General features: G+C 41.3%; 1 protein-coding gene across 1 annotated transcript in view; it reads left to right on the top strand.

The window, feature by feature from the left end:
* LOC309401065 (vomeronasal type-2 receptor 26-like) overlaps positions 1 to 20,648 on the top strand; it is a gene marked incomplete at both ends in the record, with an annotated part of 63,728 nt that overhangs the window by 35,102 nt on the left and 7,978 nt on the right. Inside the window, 2 exons of the mRNA XM_081970004.1 lie at positions 17,034 to 17,056; positions 17,877 to 18,162. Of these exons, the coding sequence (XP_081826130.1) occupies positions 17,034 to 17,056; positions 17,877 to 18,162 (309 nt within the window). The remainder of the gene's footprint in view (positions 1 to 17,033; positions 17,057 to 17,876; positions 18,163 to 20,648) is intronic.

Here is a 20,648-nt window from a genome sequence, read left to right as displayed (position 1 = left end):
CTGTTTCTCCTTTGATGGGGTCCTCAAACATCAGCCGAAGATGAGTGCAAAAACCCTGGAAGTCATCCAGCAGGGGGCTCGGCTGAGACAGCAAAGGCGTAGCCCACCGTGCTGCTGTGCCTGAGAGCAAGCTTATCACAAAGCCCACCTTCGTCTGGTCGATGGGAAAGTCCTCCACTCTCAAGGCAATGAACAACCGGCATTGACCCAGGAATGCCGAGAAAAGTTTCGGACTGCCATCAAACTTATCTGGCATGGCCACTGGGCATTTCCTTCGTTGCTGCTAGGGGGGTGGGGGGTTGGCAGGAGCAGACAGCTGTGCAACTTGCGCTGTTAGCAAGGCAAGTTGCTGTGCGAAGAGAGCATTCTCCGTCTGAAGTTGCTCCATCATAGCTGAATGGAGATACGTTTGGGGTAGCAATCAATCTGTTCTGACCCCCCTTCCTCCGTTGCCCACCCAGCACACACACTCCGGAACAGTACAAGGGAACAAGGTTTATTACACCAACAGACAAGAGGTTTTGTGGCAGCAAGCCACCAAGACAGAACTCACAGAGACAGAACACACAAAAGCAGCTATCCAGCTTGCCAGGATCCCAGACTAGAGTTGCTGGCTTAAGTCCTTTGTTGACTGCTACGCAGAGCCTCTCCAGAGTCAACCCTTTTATAACCTAAAAAGGGCGTCTCCCAAACAGCACCTGAGAGCTCTTTACTGCCTATAATTACGCCCACGCTCCTTGCATCTGTGGGCGCGCCGGAAACGGGCATCTAGAAACGCCCTACTAAGTCCTGAGTCACTGTCCTCTCCACTGCTCCAAGGCAGGGCATCGGGAGTCCTCCTCCTCTGGCTCTCACTGCTGCTCCATGCTTCTGGCGTCACCTGGTGGCCGACCAGACTCTCGGATTCCTGCTCAGCCTCCAAATCCTGTCCAGGATCGCCCATCTCCTCTGGAGCTGACTCGTATGGAGTATCACTCTCGGAGTCTGGTGACAGCGGCACCGGCTGGGCCGCAACAGCTGACTATATATGACTATGTATTAATGACTTTTACACAGATGTATACTATGAGTTTGGAGGGAGGGGGCGCCTACCACACTTTGCAACTGCCAAAATTTGTATACTTTTTCCACTACCTTTTCCCTTGTAAATCTTAAAAAAACCAATAAAAATTTGTTTTAAAAAAAAGAACCAAAGAAGGATGAGCTTAACATCCCTGACAACCACGATAGGATGATCACAGACCTCAAGCCAGATATTTTAGAATGTGACGTCAAAAGGATCTTAGGAAGTCTGACCAACAACAAAGCTAGTGGAAGTGATAGTATCCCAGCTGAGCTATTCAAAATCTTAAAAGATGATGCAGTAAAAGTGCTACACTCATTCTGCCAGCAAATTTGGAAAACTCAACAGTGGCCATAGGATTGGAAATGGTCAGTTTACATTCCAATCCCAAAGAAGGGCAATGGCAATGAATGTTCAAACTACTCCACCATTGCACTCATTTCACATGCTAGCAAAGTTACTCCCAAAATCCTACAAGCTAGGCTCCAGCAGTATGTGGACTGAGTACAGTAGTGGGATTCGAAATGTTTAGGACCTCTTCTGTAGGTGTGGCCTGCTTTGTGGGAGTGACTTGATGGCCATGTGACCAAGGGGGAGTGGATTGGTGCTTACCAACCAAAATGTTGGCTCAGAAACTCTGGCATTTGAAGCACACAAGTCTTAAAGCTGTCAAGTTACAAGACCCCTGCACCCCTAACCCCTTTAAAAAAAAACACCCAGGGGTGTTCAAACTTGACAGCTTTAAGACTTGTGGACTTCAACTCCCAGAATTCCTCCTCTTGCTCTTCAATGGTCAGTTTACATTCCAATTCCAAAGAAGGGCAATGCCAAAGAATGTTCAAATTACTGCACCATTGCACTCATTTCACACGCTAGCAAAGTTATGCTCAAAATCCTACAAGCTAGGCTCCAGCAGTATGTGGACCGAGAACTAACAGACGTATAGGCAGGATTTCAAAGAGGCAGAGGAACTAGAGATCAAATTGCCAATATACGCTGGATCATGGAGAAAGCTTGGGAGTTCCAGAAAAAACATCTTCTTCTGCTTCATTGACTATGCTAAAGTCTTTGATTGTGTGGATCACAACAAACTGTGGCAAGTTCTTAAAGAAATGGGAGTGCCAGACCATCTTATTGTCTCTCGAGAAACCTATATGCAGGTGCTTCTGGCAACAGTGAGAACAGGACACAGAACCACTGATTGGTTCAAAATTAAAACTTTTAAAATTAAAAAATTTGGGGGGGAGGTGTGGCCAGTGAAAACACAGCTCGCGGGGGGGGGGGCATGCTCTAGCTCCCTTTTTGCTGGCAGAGGCATTTTGGGCTATTTTCAGGTGAGGCCCAAGGACCAGGTCTAAGAACCCTGCAGGCCGGATCTGGGCCTTGAGTTTGATACCCCTGGTCTAAGGTCTCCTGCTTGACTAGAAGACTCCCCAGCTCTATTCTGATTGACTAATGGGCTGAGTGGATGGGTGAGTTATAATGTGACCAGGAGGGTGTGCTCTATGAGGACCACCTATGAACCTTACCCACAGATAATTCAGAGCTCCCTGGTTTCAAAGGGAGCATATAAGGCAAAAATACAGGACATCAAGGGAACTACAAATATTCATGCAGTTGTTGTTTGAAACTTCTCTCAGCCGTGGGGAAAGGCCCTTAGATTTACTATCTGACTTTTATCATTAAAACTTGCACAAACTATCAATGCCTTCTCTTTTATCTTTAGATCAACTACAGTGTCATTAACCAGATGGCTGACCAAAATGATCGTTTTCCTTTTTCATATCGGTTGACCCCAAACCAAGAACCTCCTTACTCAGCCATTGTCCAGCTTCTCCTGCATTTCCAATGGACGTGGATTGGCCTCCTTTCTCAGGACAACGAAAAAGGAGAAAAATTCAAAAGGCGCTTTGAAGTTCTCTCTCTAAAAAATGGGATTTGCATTGTTCTCTCAGGAACCGTCCCAGAAGCAAATATGCCGACAAATGCTGAAGAAACTGTCATGCAAGAAAAAAGGAAAATGTTCTATTCTCTTATCAAGAGTCAAATAAAAATTATAGTATGCCAACTGGACTTTCAAGCCTCAGGAATGTTAGCAGTATTAATACAAAAAAATGATCTGACTAATACATTCACTGTGGGAAGGGTGTGGATTGCAACAACTTTGACAGCTTTAAGTGTAGGCATTTTTGACCTCTTTGTTGATCTCCAAAATAAATATGCTTTGCTTTCCTTCCTCATCCAGAGAAAGAGTAGGACTCAGTATTATAACAATAAATCTTATGCATCTATGGTCATATCATATGGAAAGGAAGCATTCCAATGTTTCTATTCAAGTCCTCTGTTATCTAAGAAAGTTTGGAAAAAATGCAGAGAAAAAGAGAACTGGGAATATCCACCCCATGATGTGATTGCAAGAATCCTGTCTCAGGATTCCTCCAGTATTTTCCAAATAATTCAAGTTTTGGGCTGGGTCCTCAGTGCTGCCTCTTCCTCCCAACAAAGTAAGAGGAGAATGCGGGCTGGATACCATCAATCAGCCCAGATTGTAAAGCCATGGCAGGTAAGTCTACTTCTTTGAGAGTCCATTGATTCTCCATTTCCAATTCCGCAATATTAAATTAGATGTAGAAAGGGGTGAGATATTCCAAAGAGCAATTGCTCAATTTGTGGTTTTTGAGAGGGAGTGTCAACCCTGAAGCTGACCTGACTGAGGCCATTTTGAAGGTTCAGTGTTGCCACACTGGAGTCGAGGGATAAGGAATGGGGAATGGATATAGGTGGGGTTTTGTTGCCAAAACAAAATATTTTCTCCTGGGTACCAAGGACTTTCCCACCAATGGCTGGAGGGATGATTGGTCTAGTTACCAGCCAACCAGATGACACCTTGATTTGACCAGTGACTGGTCCCATTGTTTGGAAAGGGGAGGAACATTTTTACTTTTAATTAGGTGAAAACTGCAGGAGCATTTAGAGTCAGGTTTCACCAGCCTATATGCTTATATCATTTGTCCAGTAAAACTGATATTTGAGGAACCTGCTTGCCTCAGAGTCCTGTATTATGGGCATATTACTTGGAACCCTGACATTAAACTGGCTCTAAAAAAATGTTCCCCAAGTTTTTTTTTTATGTTTTAATTTTTTACAAACGTATCAATGTGTGAACAGTGTGGCACCTGAGTGTATTACATTTTGGTACAATTAAAATAATATTTACCATAGTTACTACAGTTGACAAGGTTATATAGTTCTGGTAATAATACACATATTTTGTTGAATTATAATATTTCATTATTTAGTTACTCAATATTTCAGTACATTATTTTTATGCCAATAATCATGTTCTGGGTATCGTTCCGTTTACTACCAATAGAATATTGATAATCATATTTGTTACATTTCACAAACTTATATTGTTCCAATAATAATACACATATTTATGTTAAGTTATAATCTTCCATTATTTAATTATTCAGTATTTCAATATGTTATTTTTATATTATTCTTTTTGGATCTTGAGCTTGTCTTCTAGAGTGTTATCTATTCCTGCCAGCTTAGTGTTGTATGCAAATTTGATGAGTTCCCCTTTAATTCCCTCTCCAAGAACATTTTATTATTATTATTATTTCATTTTTTGAATAGACACAAACAAGACACAACAAACACCCTAAAAACATATTCCATTACAAATTATAAAACGTGTCTCAATTGGTTACAAGGAACTTTCATGCATCCCTTCCACAGTCATCACCTATAATCCATATCAAATTATATATATTACATCAAATGAATTTATATATATATTACTATCGTCATACCTCATCCTTCATATGACTATAGTTGTTTTAACATCCCTTTATAACAAATATTCCAAAATTCAATGCAAAACCACATAATGGCATTCCATTGTCTATTTTCAATACCATCCATCAACACTCTATTTTTGTGAAACGTTCTAAATAAAAATTAATTATGTTTGATAACATTTCTAAGGTTTCTAAACCTTCTTTTTAAATCACTGTTTACAATTTATATCCAATTTCAATATTATAGGCTTTCATACATAATTAAGTTTCAAAACTTCCTTACCATTTAAAATTTATACCAACTTTCATCTTATCGAACCAATATATATGTATACATTATATCATTATCAATTATTTATCTAACTATATCCATGATCAATCCAATTTCAATATTATAGGCTTTCATACATAACAAAATTTCTAAACTTCCTTTCATGGTCACCATTTTAAAAAGTATACCAAATTTTCTCTTGTCAAACCAATACATATGTATACATTATTCACCGTAGACAATTTAAGGTTTCAGGATGTAACAACGTAATTGGGTAGAGCATTCCAGGCATTGACCACTCTGTTGCTGAAGTTCTATTTTCTGCAATTGAGTTTGGAGCGGTTTACCTTGAGTTTGTATCGATTGCTTACCCGTGTATTGTTGAGGTTCAAACTGAAGAAGTTGTTGACAGGTAAGATGTTGGAGCAGACTATTTTGTCTACTATGCTTAGTTCAGACTGCTGCTGGCACAGTTCCAGATTATCCAAGGCCAAAATTTCAAGCCAATTCTAGGGATTCTATTTTGAGTAGAGGAGTGGAGTCAGTGACGTGCGGTCAGGGGAGGCAGAGCCGTACCGCTCTCTTCATGAAAATTTTTAAAAAAGGGAAAAGGCCCTGAGGAGCCTTCTGCACATGTGGTCAGGAATGGGAGTGCTCCGTGGTCCCTCCACGATCCCTCCAGCCTCCCTCCTGCGCACGTCCCATTCCCCGCCTTCCTAAGTCAGCGCGGTTTGCGGTCCCCTTCATGTTGACTTAGGAAGGCGGGGAATGGGACGTGCGCAGGAGGGAGGCTGACGTGGTCCCATTTCCCTCCTTCCTGAGTCAACATGAAGGGGACCGCGGCTCACGCTGATGATGTCACCAGCCTCACCAGCCGTAAAGCTCACCGCACGTCACTGAGTGGAGTAGTCTTCTCATGAAATACCTTGGGACCCGCTCAATCGTATTAATGTCTGATATACAGAGTAGATTCCAGGCAGATGAGCTGTATTTGAGAATTGGTCTGGCAAAGGTTTTGTATGCCCTAGTTTACAGTACAACGTTACCGGAGAAGAAGCTTCACAAATTAGGTTAACAACTCTTAATACCTTTTGGGTAATGCTGTTACAGTGAGCTCTGGGGCTTAGATAGTTAGAGATGAGTCTTCCTTGGTCCTTGATGGAGTGAGCATCGTGTACGAGGTCATTTCCGCATAACTTGTATTTGGTGCTCTGATTTTTATTGCCAATGTGTAGGACAAAGCATTTGTTAGTTGAGATTTAGAGTTGCCAAACACACAACCATACTGATGCATGGTCAAGATCACTTTGGAGGGCAAGCTTGACCATGTGACATAGTTCTTTGAAAAAGAGCTGTAAATTCCTGGGGAATGACTGAAAGAAACTTCCCATGAAATACTGAATCAATGTTTCAGATGGCAGTGGTGGTTTGAAGAGGTTGAATTATTCAGAGTAGCCCCAGTCCAGCATAATAGCAAGAATAACATTGAATAAAGGCTCAAATTGTCATGTTCTTTTCTATCTTTCTGCAGCTTCATAGGTTCCTGAGAAACTTCCAACATCACAATATTTCCAGAGATGGGATTTCTTTTGAAGAAAATAGAGTTCCTGTTGCTGACTTTGATCTCATGCAGTGGACATCACTTTTGATCAAATCAGATGCAGGGGTGAAAATTGGGAATGTAGAAAGACAAGCCTCTTCAGAAGTCAAGATTTCTGTCAATCAAAGTGCCATCCAATGGCCAACATTATTTAACAAAGTAGTTGAGGCTGCTTAGATTTTGCTTTTCTATTTATCTCCATATGTGGAATTGTTTCTGCTCAGTAAGAAATAAAACTTCTTGAGGCAAATTGAAATAACTTCTAAATAAGAGAATTTAGAGTCTCATTAATTTATTAGATATTGTCAGAGTTTGTTGCACAAATTCAAATCCAGAAACCACACACAGATAACTGATTCAGCTGGATTCATTAACTTCTTTATATACATAAGAATAGATGGATAAATGTATAATACCAACAGGTGGTTCTTCCAAGTAAACACAAGGCAGGAGAGTTACAGGCAAACACAAGCAGTTAGTTTCATATCAGCAGAGAGGCCCAGACAGATTACTAATTTACTTCACAGAGCACCAGAATGCTTAATACTGCTAAGCCACACCCAGATTTCTTACTTAAGTTTACTTGCTTACTATAAGTATGCAGATTCAGCAATTGCAGGAAGGTTCCACACCCATTTGCACTATTCAGGTGACCCTGATGGCAGAGACAAATTCCAAGTGGCCTCAACAACTTTTAGAAACCACCAGATGACTGCAAGGAATATAAATCCTTTCATACTCCACCATTCAGTCAGAACTGAAGGAGCTCCCTGAACTGAGAAGCAAAACGTCTTCAAGGGAAAATAAAGATCAGTTGTCTGGGAGACAATCCAGAATATGAAGGATTTAGCCCACTGAATTGCATAAGAGAAAGATATGATTAAGAATGTGGTGAGGGAAAGGAGGGGAGCTTAAAAAGTCATTTACATCAGTGGTGGGTTTCACATTTTGTTACCACCAATTTGCCCTACACGTGTCCACTTGCTTCCTGGGCGCCCCTTCCACGCATGCAACTGGCCTTGCACGCTAGAACTTTGCTTGCACGTATGTGCACGGCTACAAAAACGTGCCTGAATAGTCAGTGTTACGAGAGAAAATAGTGACTCTAGAGAAATCTAGATGTTGGTGGTTTGATGAGAAAGCAAAGATGGAGAATATGTATGTATGTATGTATGTATGTATGTATGTATGTATGTATGTATGTATGTATGTGTCTTACAACCCCTGGTATGCCTAAATATGGGAGGAAGGTCACTACTCCCTCTTTCTGTCCTTCGGCTCATCACAGAAGACCATGCAGGCAGAAAACCATATTTTTATTTTTAATGTTGCCTTTTTTATGTTGTATTTGTACTGATAAATAAATAAAGGGAGACTAGTATAGATCTGTTTCGAGCTAATTAGCTCTCATCAGCTAGCCATACCCTTACTAGGATTTGAACCTGGGCTGTATTATATTTTAGGCAGGAGTCTTAGCCACTAAGCCACAGGCTCGCCTCCTTATCAGTTGAGCCAGGGAAATAGGTATTTATTTGTGTTACAACCCCTGGTATGCCTAAATATGGGAGGAAGGTCACTGCTCCCGCTTTCTGTCCTTCGGCTCATCACAGATGACCATGCAGGCAGAAAACCATATTTTTATTTTTAATGTTGCTTTTTTTCTATTTGTGTTGTATTTGTACTAATAAATAAATAAAGGGAGACTAGTATAGATCTATTTCGAGCTAATTAGCTCTCATCAGCTAATTTGAACCTGGGCTGTATTATATCTTAGGCAGGAGTCTTAGCCACTAAGCCACAGGCTCGCCTCCTTATCAGCTGAGCCAGGGAAATAGGCTTAGTGGCTAAGACTCCTGCCTAAGATATAATACAGCCCAGGTTCAAATCCCAGTAAGGGTATGGCTAGCTGATAAGAGCTAATTAGCTCGAAATAGATCTATAGTAGTCTCCTTTTATTTATTTATCAGTACAAATACAACACAAATATAAAAAAAGGCATTAAAAATAAAAATATGGTTTTCTGCCTGCATGGTCTTCTGTGTTGAGCCGAAGAACAGAAAGAGGGAGTAGTGACCTTCCTCCCATATTTAGGCATACCAGGGGTTGCAACACATATACATACCTATTTCCCTGGCTCAACTGATAAGGAGGCGAGCCTGTGGCTTAGTGGCTAAGACTCCTGCCTAAGATATAATACAGCCCAGGTTCAAATCCCAGTAAGGGTATGGCTAGCTGATGAGAGCTAATTAGCTCGAAATAGATCTATACTAGTCTCCCTTTATTTATTTATCAGTACAAATACAACACATACATACATACATACATACATACATATATATAGTATAGCTTTATCATACAGATATATAGATATTATAGATCTCTCTCTCTCTCTCTCTCTCTCTCTCTCTCTCTCTCTCTCTCTCTCTGTGTGTGTGTGTGTGTGTGTGTGTGTGTGTGTGTGTGTTATAGCATTCCCATACATGCCTTAAGGAGAAACACCTCTTGCAATGGAATTACTTTCCTTTAGAAGAAAAAATAAGGCAATGAGTTTGTTTTGGGATCTACAATGAAGATTAATAGAGAAAAGAATGGCCTTTCATTTGCCCCTTGCAAGTAGAGTAATAAAAATTCATGCCACCACTTTTTGACTGATTTTGCTCAATGTGCTCCTGGGCTCATTAAAGCAGTTGATTTCAGTAAATCCTTCTAATTCATAAATTGCCCTGACATATTCTTTCTATTTATGTTTAGATGGTGCCTTATTCAAGATGTACAGAAAGTTGCTCCCCGGGTTACATCAAGATTGTGAGAGAGGGAGCCCCAGTTTGCTGCTATGACTGTTCTCTGTGTATGGAAGGAACATACTCTGGGCAAGAAGGTAGAGTAGGTGGCTCCAAAAATATCAAACAAAATCAGGATTCAATCAAAATTATCTATTGACTTTTTGGGGCTATTTGATCAAGAAGCAAACAAAACATTACATTTGTTGAAGGAATCCACAAACTTTTCAAACATTGGGCACTATCAGGAAATTTGTATGATGATGTGAGCATTAAAATAAATAATAAAGATTGCTGATTTCTATTGACTTGCTTGCTTGGTTTAGGAAAGAAATTTTGAGAGCTGATAATCACATTCATCTTCAGCCTTTCAAAAGTGTGTTGATAAATATAACTAATGTTGTGCCATATGAATATCCCTGGGCAGAATTATTATGTTATTCCTTCAAAATGAATTAATTGATTTCTGATGTGGTTTTCATGCTCCTACAGTTGCAGAAACAGATACATGCTAACCAATTTTTTCCCAGATGCAGCCCATTGTGAAAAGTGTCCAGATGACCAGTATTCCAATGAGAAGCGAGATCAGTGTGTTCCCAAAAAAATAAGTTTCTTATCCTATGAAGAGTTGTTGGGATTCATCCTGGCTTTCTTTGCCATTGCTTTGTCCCTAACCAGCGCCTTTATTCTGGGGATCTTCATTAAATACCGAGAAACTCCCTTAGTCAAAGCTAACAACCGGGACCTCACCTACATTCTTCTGATTTCCCTCTTGCTTGCTTTCTTGACCCCCCTTCTGTTTATTGGTCATCCCAAGAAAGTGACTTGCCTTCTTCGGCAAGTCACCTTCAGTTTCATTTTCTCAGTTGCCGTCTCTTCCTTGCTGGCAAAGACGATTATGGTGGTAGTTGCATTTTTGGCCACGAAGCCAGGCAGCGGCATGAGGAAATGGCTGGGGAAGAGTCTGGCCAACTCTATTGTTTTATCCTGCTCTGGTATTCAAGTATGCATTTGTATCATATGGCTGGGAATCTTTCCCCCATTCCCAGATTCTGACTTTCATTCCCAACCAGAACACATCCTACTGCAATGCAATGAAGGCTCTGTCACCATGTTCTACTCTGCCCTTGGCTACATGGGTTTCCTGGCTGCTCTTTGCTTCTTTGTGGCATTTCTGGCTCGAAAGCTGCCTGGTTCCTTCAATGAAGCCAAACTGATCACCTTCAGCATGTTGGTTTTTTGCAGTGTTTGGATCTCCTTTGTCCCCACCTACCTGAGCACCAAGGGGAAATACATGGTAGCCGTGCAGACCTTCTCCATCCTGGCCTCCAGCCTCGGTTTACTGGGCTGCATCTTTATCCCCAAATGCTACATTATTATCCTGAGACCTGCCCTGAACACCAAAGAACATCTGATGATGAAAACTCACTAAGGCTCCTCATGTTGGTGTTTATTTTTCTTCAGTTTACATGCAATGTAAAATCACATACTTTGAAGTAATGTTTTATGTGTTGTAGCTTATCTTTCTTCATTCCTTATGAATTTTGAATTATAATAATTGAGTAAAAAGTTGCTTAAACAACTCAAACTATTTGAAATAACCATATCCTTCAATTGTCATAATCTGAATTCATATTAAATTATAACAATCATCAATGACATTAATAAAATTTCTAAAACCAGACCCGATAAACTGTTACCAGAGATGTTCTGATAAGGCTTTATATTAAATCAAAGACTATAATAATAATAATAATAATAATAATAATAATAATAATAATAATAATAATAATAAATTTAATTTGTTAGCCGCTCCCTCTCCACAAGGACTCGGGGCGGCGTACAATAAAAGCACATACATATATACATATACACATACACGCATACACATACACGGAGGAGGTAACAGTCATTAAATACATACAATAATAGTAATAAAATTAGCAATTAAAATACCCCAAATTAAAAATTACAAATTTAAAAAGACTGTCAGGAGGAATAGGATGAAACTACGGTTGAGCCAGGCCAGATAATTGAAAAAGGTGGGTCTTGAGCTTTACACGAAAGGAGCGGAGATCGGAGGTAATCCTAATGTCAAGGGGGAGGTCATTCCAAAGGGCTGGGCCCATCACAGAGAAGGCCCTGCTCCTGGGTGTCGCCCCCCGACACTGTTTAGTGGACGGCACCTGGAGAAGTCCCTCTCTGTGCGAGCGGATTGGTCGTAGGGATGTATGGGGCAGGATGCGATCCCGCAGGTAACTAGGTCCTGTGCCATGGAGCGCTTTGAAGATCGTAATCAAAACCTTGAAACGCACCCGATAGACCACAGGAAGCCAGTGCAGCTTGAACAGGAGAGATGTTACATGGGAGTATCTAGTACTCCCCATAATCACCCGCGCGGCCTCATTCTGGACCAACTGTAGTCTCCGAGTGCATCTCAGGGGAAGCCCCATGTAGAGAGCATTGCAGTAGTCTAGGCGAGACGTCACCAGCGCATGGGTGACTGTGCATAAGGCATCCCGGTCCAATAGGGGGCACAATTGGCGCACCAGGCGGACCTGGTGGAACGCCCCCCTTGCCACGGCTGTTACATGGTCATCCATGGACAGCCAGGCATCCAGGAGGACACCCAAATTGCGCGCCCGCTCCATGGGGGCCAGTTGCTCGCCCCCGATGGCCAGAGATGGAAGCAACTGGTTGAACCATGGGGGCGGAAGCCACAGCCACTCCGTCTTGGAGGGGTTGAGTTTGAGTCGGTTGTCACCCATGCAGACCCGTACGGCTTCCAAGCACCGGGACATCATTTCGACGGCCTTGTTGGGGTGGTTCGGGGTGGAAATGTACAGCTGAGTATCATCAGCGTACAGATGATATCCCACCCCAAAGCCACGAATGATCTCGCCCAGCGGCTTCATGTTTGTGTTGAACAGGAGTGGCAAGAGGACCGACCCCTGTGGCACCCCACAAGTGAGGGGGCTCAGGGTCAATCTCTGCTCCCCTGCCAACAAACGTTGCATCCGGCCGGAGAGGTAGGAGCCGAACCACCGTAAAACGGTGCCCCTAACCCCCAACCCCTCCAGCCGGTGCAACAGGATACCATGGTCGATGGTATCAAAAGCCGCCGAGAGATCTAACAGGACCAGGATAGAGGAACAACCCCTATCTCTGGCCCTCCAGAGATCATCAACCAATGCGACCAAGGCCATCTCCGTGCTGTGCCGGGGTCGGAAGCCGGACTGGCGCAGGTCTAGATAATCATTTTCCTCCAGGTGACGTGGAAACTGTTGGGCTACCACACTCTCTACAACCTTCGCTAAGAAGGGAAGGTTGGAGATAGGACGATAATTGGCTAGCTCTGTTGGGTCCAGGGAAGGCTTCTTGAGTAAGGGTCTCACAACCGCCTCTTTCAAGGCGGCCGGCAGAGACCCCTCGCCCAACGAAGCATTCACTAGGCCCAGGAGCCAGTCGCGTGTAACCTCCCAGGATGCCAGTACAAGCCAGGAGGGACACGGGTCCAATAAACATGTGGTAGGTCGTAGACGTCCACGTAACCTGTCCAAATCCTCGATGGCAACGAGTCAAACTCCTCCCAGAGTGGTCTCTCAAGACTCGCCTCGGGCGTCTCCACTAGCCCACTGAAAGGGACCCATTCCCTCCGGATTTGAGCGATTTTATCCTGCAGATATTTCCCAAATTCCTCTGCCCTACCCTGTAGAGGGGCTTCCCGCGGCCTCTGAGACAGAAGGGAGCAGGTCACCCGGAACAGGGAGGCAGGGCGGTTATCTGCGGACGCAATAAGAGCGGCACAATGTCGACGTTTGGCCGCTCTTAATGCCACAAGGTACGTCCTTAAGTAGGTTCGTACCTGTGCTCGGTCAAATTCGGAGCAGGAGGATCTCCAACGACTCTCTAGGCGTCTCTTGTGGCGTTTCATCACCCTTAGCTCCTCGGTAAATCAAGGGGCCAGGGTGGTTCGTTGCCGCAGGAGAGGCCGCAAAGGCGCCACTCGGTCTAGGGCCCCAGCAGTCGCACGATTCCATGCGGCTACCAGGTCCTCTTCCCGGTGGGCGGGTCAGGTCTACAGGAGGTGGCCCAAGCTCCGTCTGGAACTTATCCGGTTCCATCAGGCGCTTGGGGCGGAACCATCTAATGCCTTCCGGCTCCGCCTCCCCGCAGCGGGGGATAGCACCAGGGAAGTCAAGTTGGAGAAGTGAGTGATCTGACCATGACAGGGGAGTGATAGTTAAATCCCCTATTCCCAGATCACTCGTCCACTGGCCAGAGACAAAAATGAGGTCCAGCGTGTGGCCTCCTTCGTGTGTAGGGCCCTTCGTGTCTAGGGCTAATAATGGTGTGTGGTTTTTGTTACTATGTATTGGTGTGCTGGTGTTATATGTTATTTTCTGGGATGATGTTCTGACTTTGAAATAGTTAATTTCAAATACTGTATATATTTGATTGATCTCTTCTGGCTGGATAATGTACGATCACTCATAGTTAGATAAATGAGAGAGATCAAGAAAGAGAAAAACAGAGAAATAGATAACATTCCATATACTAAGAATAGATAAAATATGAAACATGAGCATTAGAGCACCTTTAATTCTGGTGGTGATAGCGAAGGTAGAGGGGAAGCCCCAAAGACTTCATTGATTAAGATAATGTCCTGCTATAACATAGGGAAGCCCCTTGGAGCCAACTGGATAGAAGGTGGTCATCATGGCTGATCAGAAGCTATGACACCTTGGTGAGAGACAGGAAGATAAAAATCAAAGAGCAACATGGCTGCATTAAGCTTTCAGAGCTATTGATATATCAAGAAAAAATTAAGAGAGTGACTGTAAGAAAAACAGAGACCGATCTAGAAGAAAGCCTAGACTAACTATTTTGAAAGAACTTTTTAAAAAATCAAAGACTATTAGGAATACGCTTAGTATTAATATTTATTAATATTGCTTACTGATGCAATATTTGTAAATACTCCATAAAGACACTTGTGATATTCAGAGAGAACATTAACCAATTTGAATGTGGAAAAGTGAAAAAAGAAATGTTCTTGGTGAACTTGGAAACTATACATCTATCTAGATATTATTTTGGGAAATGCTTAGTGACTTGATGGGTTTGGGAGCCTTGGTGGATTATGAAGTTTAATTTGCAAAAAGACTTCCAAAGTACTACAATAGTAACAGTGTGGATAAATTTAACGTGGACTATAAATTTGACTGCTGAAGAGAAAAGAAATGGAGGAACCGTTTGCTCTTAATATTTATGAATAATTAATTATTAATTATTAATACTTATTAATCAAATTATTAAGTATTAATTATTAACTTTGTAAATATATATACTGTACATCCTCATCAGCAACATCATCGGTGGCATCAAGCCAGTCTAATCAACAATTGATAGCAAGCACGTTAGGCCTGAAGAAGTCAAGCTCCATGCAGAGTATGCAAGTGATGCTACTATCGATCCAAGAAGCCATGACCAAAAGTCAGGAAGTTATGTCAAAAAACCATGATGAGATCAAAAATGAAATGGGAGAGATGAAGGGGGATGTATGTAAGATGGATGAAAAGATTGGGAACTTCCAGCAAATGATAGCGAAGAATGAACAGAGGTACAGAAAATAGAAATAAGGGCTGAGCAAACAGAGCACAAAATGGAAGAAATGGACCAAAAGCTACTATAGGCTATTAGAAAATTAGAAGAGAAAATTAGCTATCTTGAGATGAAAAGGCAGTTTATTATTGTAGAAGGTAAGAGGTAGATCTGGTTGAGGTGGTGATGCAGCTGCTGGCTGGAGTATTGCAGAAAAAGAAGTGCAATGAGAAATAGATAAAATATTCAGAATCCATACGAACTGTGCAAGAAGGCAAACATTACCAAAAGAGGTGCATGTGAGATTTACCAAGAAGATGTTGAGAGATGAAACATAGAAAAGAACAAGAGATGAGCTTATGGAGTACAAAGGGAGAGAAATTCTGACTTTAAAACAAATACCTAGGAGAGTTAGAGAGGAGAGGAGAGCAATGGAGACAGTATCAATTCTTGACAGCACAACTGATTAAATATAATGTGACGATCAGTTTGCTGATACAAGAAGAAATTCTGGTTAACTGACGAGACAAAAAAAGTATGGTGGGTACCATGGAAAAAAACACATGAAGGGGGAGGGGAGGGGATGGACGAAGTGGATCAAAAGCTACCACAGGCTAATAGAAAATTAGAAGAGAGTTACCTTTCTCGAGATGGAAAAGTTGGTATTTTATTGCTATAGCATCATCTCTTGGTTCCCTATTAGATTACCTATGTAAGAGGCAGCAAATATCACCACATCATGAAGAAGTCAGTAACAAGCTATTTTTCAGTTAAATTCCCCAGGGAATTTTGAATAGATCTTCTTTGTAGCCAAGAAGACTGATAGTTCACACCAAGACATTTAACAGGGGTCTCCAATAGGTTGTTCAATATGTCATGATCTGGAGTTAACCATTCTGGAGTATCTAACTCAGAGGTGGGTTTTACATAGGTTTACCACCCGTTCGCCCCAGTTGTGCATGCCCGCTTTGTGAGCATGTGCGCCTTCCAAACGTGTGTGCAAACTTCCACACTTGCGCTTTGCTCATGCACATGGCTTAAAAACGTGGCTTAATAGGACAGCATAGAGCTGGGGCATGTGGGCAGGTCACCACTAATGGTTTGTCTGAATCGATCTAAACTGGCTGAATACCACCTCTGATCTAACCATTGAGAAAGATGACCTCATCCACATCAGACAGAATAAGAAGGAACTATAATGGTTCATTGCCTAGTTGAGGAATATTGAACTGGTTTTCCACATTTGAAGCTTTAGAATCTCAAGAATATGTTTTAGACTAAGAAAACAATCAAACTTCCCTGAATTGTTCCTTTCTTGACTCTCAAATTAGGATTATTCTCCTGAGTCAAACAAAACTCTGTTCTCCAACTGCACACTTTTGTGGAAATGCTCATTCCCAATTCCCCTTCGAATTTTTATAACCATGTATTATTTATTCTCCTTTGGAATTTCCATCAACACAATTAGTTGCCAATCAAGGTAACAACAAATGGGATAGACAGCAGCTGATGCTCTGATTTGTAACAGCCTCCTTTTGTGATGAGAGCAGAGGTTGGGGTAAAGCTGGGCAAATACTGTAGCAATCTGAAATTGCAAATAAAGCTTCCAAATCTGGGGGCAAACTGGACCTTCTTCGCTTTAATTGTAGACTCTGAGATTTAACTCTGTGCTGAAGAAAGAACTATAGGAAGGATCTCTTGGAGTGCATGTCAAATGTTGTTGCATATACAGCTTTTTCTGCTTCAGCTTCTGTCTCAAATTCCCTGTGCCAGTATGCTGGTGAAATGCCCATTTAAGGTTATAATAGAAGAAAAGGAATGGTTCCATTACTACCAACCAGGAGACTACTGGATTACTGGAATAATGTGTGGCACTCTAGCTCTATTGCATGAATTTTCATTCTTCAAGCCTCCAACCCACCAACTGAAAAGGTAATTGTCAGAATGTCCAGGATTCTAGTGATAGGATTTACATGCTCCAATTTCTTCTCTAGGAAGGATTTAATTTGTCCTACTCCTCACTTTGAGAAAGGCAAATTCATTATTGCTCATTCCAATTTCCTTTAGAGGAAAGGCTCTTGGGGAACATGATGATTTTATAAATGTTCCTTTATATACCAATACCTAGGCCTGACTGCAAGCAACACAGTTCTCAGTTATCCAAAGAGAGAATTTCGAGCTTAGTAGCGTAAGGAATTCTATTGTGTACAGAAGCGTGCAAGACTTTTCTCGTGAAGGACTTCTGAACCCACTCGATTGTACTGATGTGAGACATATGGTGGGGATTCCAAACGGTTGAACAGTACTCTAAAATTGATCTAGCATAAGTTTTATAAGCTCTAATTAGCAATATAATGTTTCCAGAAAAAAAGCTTTGCAAAATTAAGTTTACAACTCCTAATGCTTTTTTTTTAGTAACACTGATACAGTGAGCTTTGGAGCCTAAATCGTCAACGATAAGTACACTTCGGTCTTTGACAAAGTGAATGTCATCTGCTAGATCAATGCCACCTAGCTTATACTTGATATTCTGATTACGTTTACCAATATATAAGACAGAGCATTTATTGATCAAAGTTGCCAAACAGATGACCATTCATAGTCGAGATCGCCTTGCAAAAAGCAAGATAATTATCTGTAGAATTGAATAATTTTATATTATTGACAAAAAGAACACAATTTCTTTTAAGTTGATCACATAAATCGTTGATATAGAGCAAAAAAAAGGCTGTTGAAATTTCTTATGTTGCAGTGAGAACACTTTCTACCACCTTCTGCTCTTCTTGTTGGCTGTTCATGAAGTCAACCGGAATCCTTGGCTCTTACCCAACATCACCCTGGGCTACAACAACTATCAGAACTTTTTCAGTGCAAGAATGACATATGAGGCCATGCTGGATGTGCTCTCTACAGGGCAGGAGAACGTCCCAAACTACAGATGTGGAAGACAAAAGAACCTGCTGGCAGTTCTTGAAGAGATGGATTCTGAACTCTTTGATCATATATCTAATCTCATGAGCATCTATAAAATTCCACAGGTATAAAGGCAAAGGGAATTAATTCCACGTTTTATATTGTTCAGTTTTTCCTAGAAGGCAGCACTTGTACATATTTCTCCAAATAAATTGAAAGTCAGAGAGTAAATATTAGAAGAGCGGAAAGAATTTTTAATTCACAAAGTAGGTGAAGTGTGTGTGTGTGTTTGTGCATACATATGTAGTTATGTAGTTCTTGTGATCAGTTTTATTTTCAAAACAAACACAACACAAAGAATCCTCCTTCTTTACATACTGTAGAAAGTGTATCAGTTTGTTACAAAAGGCTTTCGTGCATCTCTTCCACAGTCATCAAGCATAGTTCATATTAACTCAAGTATTTTAACTCAGATGTTTATACATGTTACCATCATCATACCTCCATTTTTATTTGACTGCAATTGTTTAAACGTCCTTCATCATAAAATATACCAAAATTTAATACATAACCACATACTGGCATTTCATTTGCTATTTCTAACATCCTCCAATAACACTGAATCCTTATATCCTATTCTAGCTAAACATTTATAATATTTAAGAACAAAATATTCTAATCCTCCTACACACACACACACACACACAATTGTATTATATATAGGTATGTGTGTATATACATATATTCCCTTCAGGGATTACTGCCTTGATGTGATGAAGGGGCTTGCATAGCTCAATGAAGCTCTGAACTAGCCATGCATGGCCATCCAAGACAGACAGCTCATAGCAGAGAGATCTAACAAAACGTGATCCACTGGAGAAAGAAATGATAACCCACTCCAGGATCTTTGCCATGAAAACCCCATGGACCGTACCAAAAGGCAAAAAGATATATCTCTGGAATATGAGCCCCTCAAGCCGGAAAGTGTCCAATATGCTGCTGGGAAAGAGCAGAGGACTAATTCTAGTACTGCCAGAAAGAGTGAAGCGGTTGGGTCAAAGCTGAAGGGATGATCAACTGTGGATGTATCTGGTGGTGAAAGGAAAGTCCAATGCTGTAAAGATCAACACTCCATAGGAACCTGGAATGTAAGATCCATGGATCAAGGCAAGGTGGATGTGGTCAAGGAAGAGATGACAATACTAAACATCGACATCTTAGGAATCAGTGAACTAAAATGGACATGAATGGGAGAATTTAATTCAGATGATCAACAGGTATACTACTGTGGGCAAAAATCCCTTAGAAGAAATGGAGTAGCCTTCATAGTCAATAAAAGGGTAGAAAAAGCAATACTGGGTTACAATCCCCAAAATGACAGAATGATCTCAGTTTGAATCCAAGGCAAACCATTAAATGTCACAACAGTCAAAGTCTATGCCCAAACCACTGGGGCTGAAGAGGATGAAGTCGTATGAAGCACTGCAACACCTTATAGCACCAAAAAATGACACCAGGGGGGATTGGAATGCAAAAGTAGGAAGGCAAAACTTAACTGGAATAACAGGCAAGTTTGGCTTTGGAGTAGAAAATGAAGCAGGTCAAAGAAATTTGTCAAGAAAATATGATGGTCATAGCAAACACTCTTTTCCAACAACCCAAAAGATGACTCTACACATGGACATCACCAGATGGTCAACACAGTAATCAGATTGATTATGTGCTCTGCAGCCAAAGATGGAGAATCGCTATACTGTCAGTAAACTTAAGACCAGGAGCTGACTGTGGCTCAGTTCATGAGCTTCTCGTTGTAAAATTTGGGCTTAAAATGAAGAAGATAGGGAAAAACACTAAGCCACTCAGGTATGAACCAAATCATATCCCTGATGTATATACAGTAGAGGTGACAAATAGATTTAAGAAATTAGATCTGATTCCTTAGATCTATTGACGGAGGCTCACAATATTGTACAAAAGGTAGCAACTAAAACCATCCCACAGAAAAAGAAATGCAGGAAAGCTGTCTGAGGAAGCACCCAATTGAATGTAGAATTTCAGAGAATAGCTAGAAGAGATAAGAATGCCTTCTTAAATGAAGAGTGCAACGAAATAGAAAAAAAAAACAATAGAATAGTGAGGACCAGAGATCTCTTCAAGAAAGTTGGAAATATGAAGGGAAGGTTTCATGCAAAGATGGGCATGATAAAGAACTAAAATGGCAGGGACTTAACAGAGGCAGAAGAGGTTAAGAAGTGATGGCAAAATTACACAGCAGAACTATACAAGAATGAGCTTAACATCCTTGATAACCACGATGGAGTGATCACTGACTTTGTGCCAGATATTTTAGAATGTGAAGTCAAATGGATCTTAGGAAGTCTGAGCAACAACAAAGCTAGTGGAGGTGATAGTATTCCAGCTGAGCTATTCAAAATCTTAAAAGATGATGCAGTAAAAGTGCTACACTCATTCTGCCAGCAAATTTGGAAAACTCAACAGTGGCCATAGGATTGGAAATGGTCAGTTTACATTCCAATCCCAAAGAATGGCAATGCCAAAGAATGTTCAAACTACTGCATCATTGCATTCATTTCACATGCTAGCAAAGTTA

The sequence above is a fragment of the Natrix helvetica genome (genome assembly GCF_964273705.1).
Source record: "Natrix helvetica genome assembly, chromosome: 1".
NCBI classification, from domain to species: Eukaryota; Metazoa; Chordata; class Lepidosauria; order Squamata; family Natricidae; genus Natrix; species Natrix helvetica.
The sequence above is the reverse complement of the archived record's forward strand: the minus strand, read 5'-3'. Positions and strand labels throughout refer to the sequence as shown.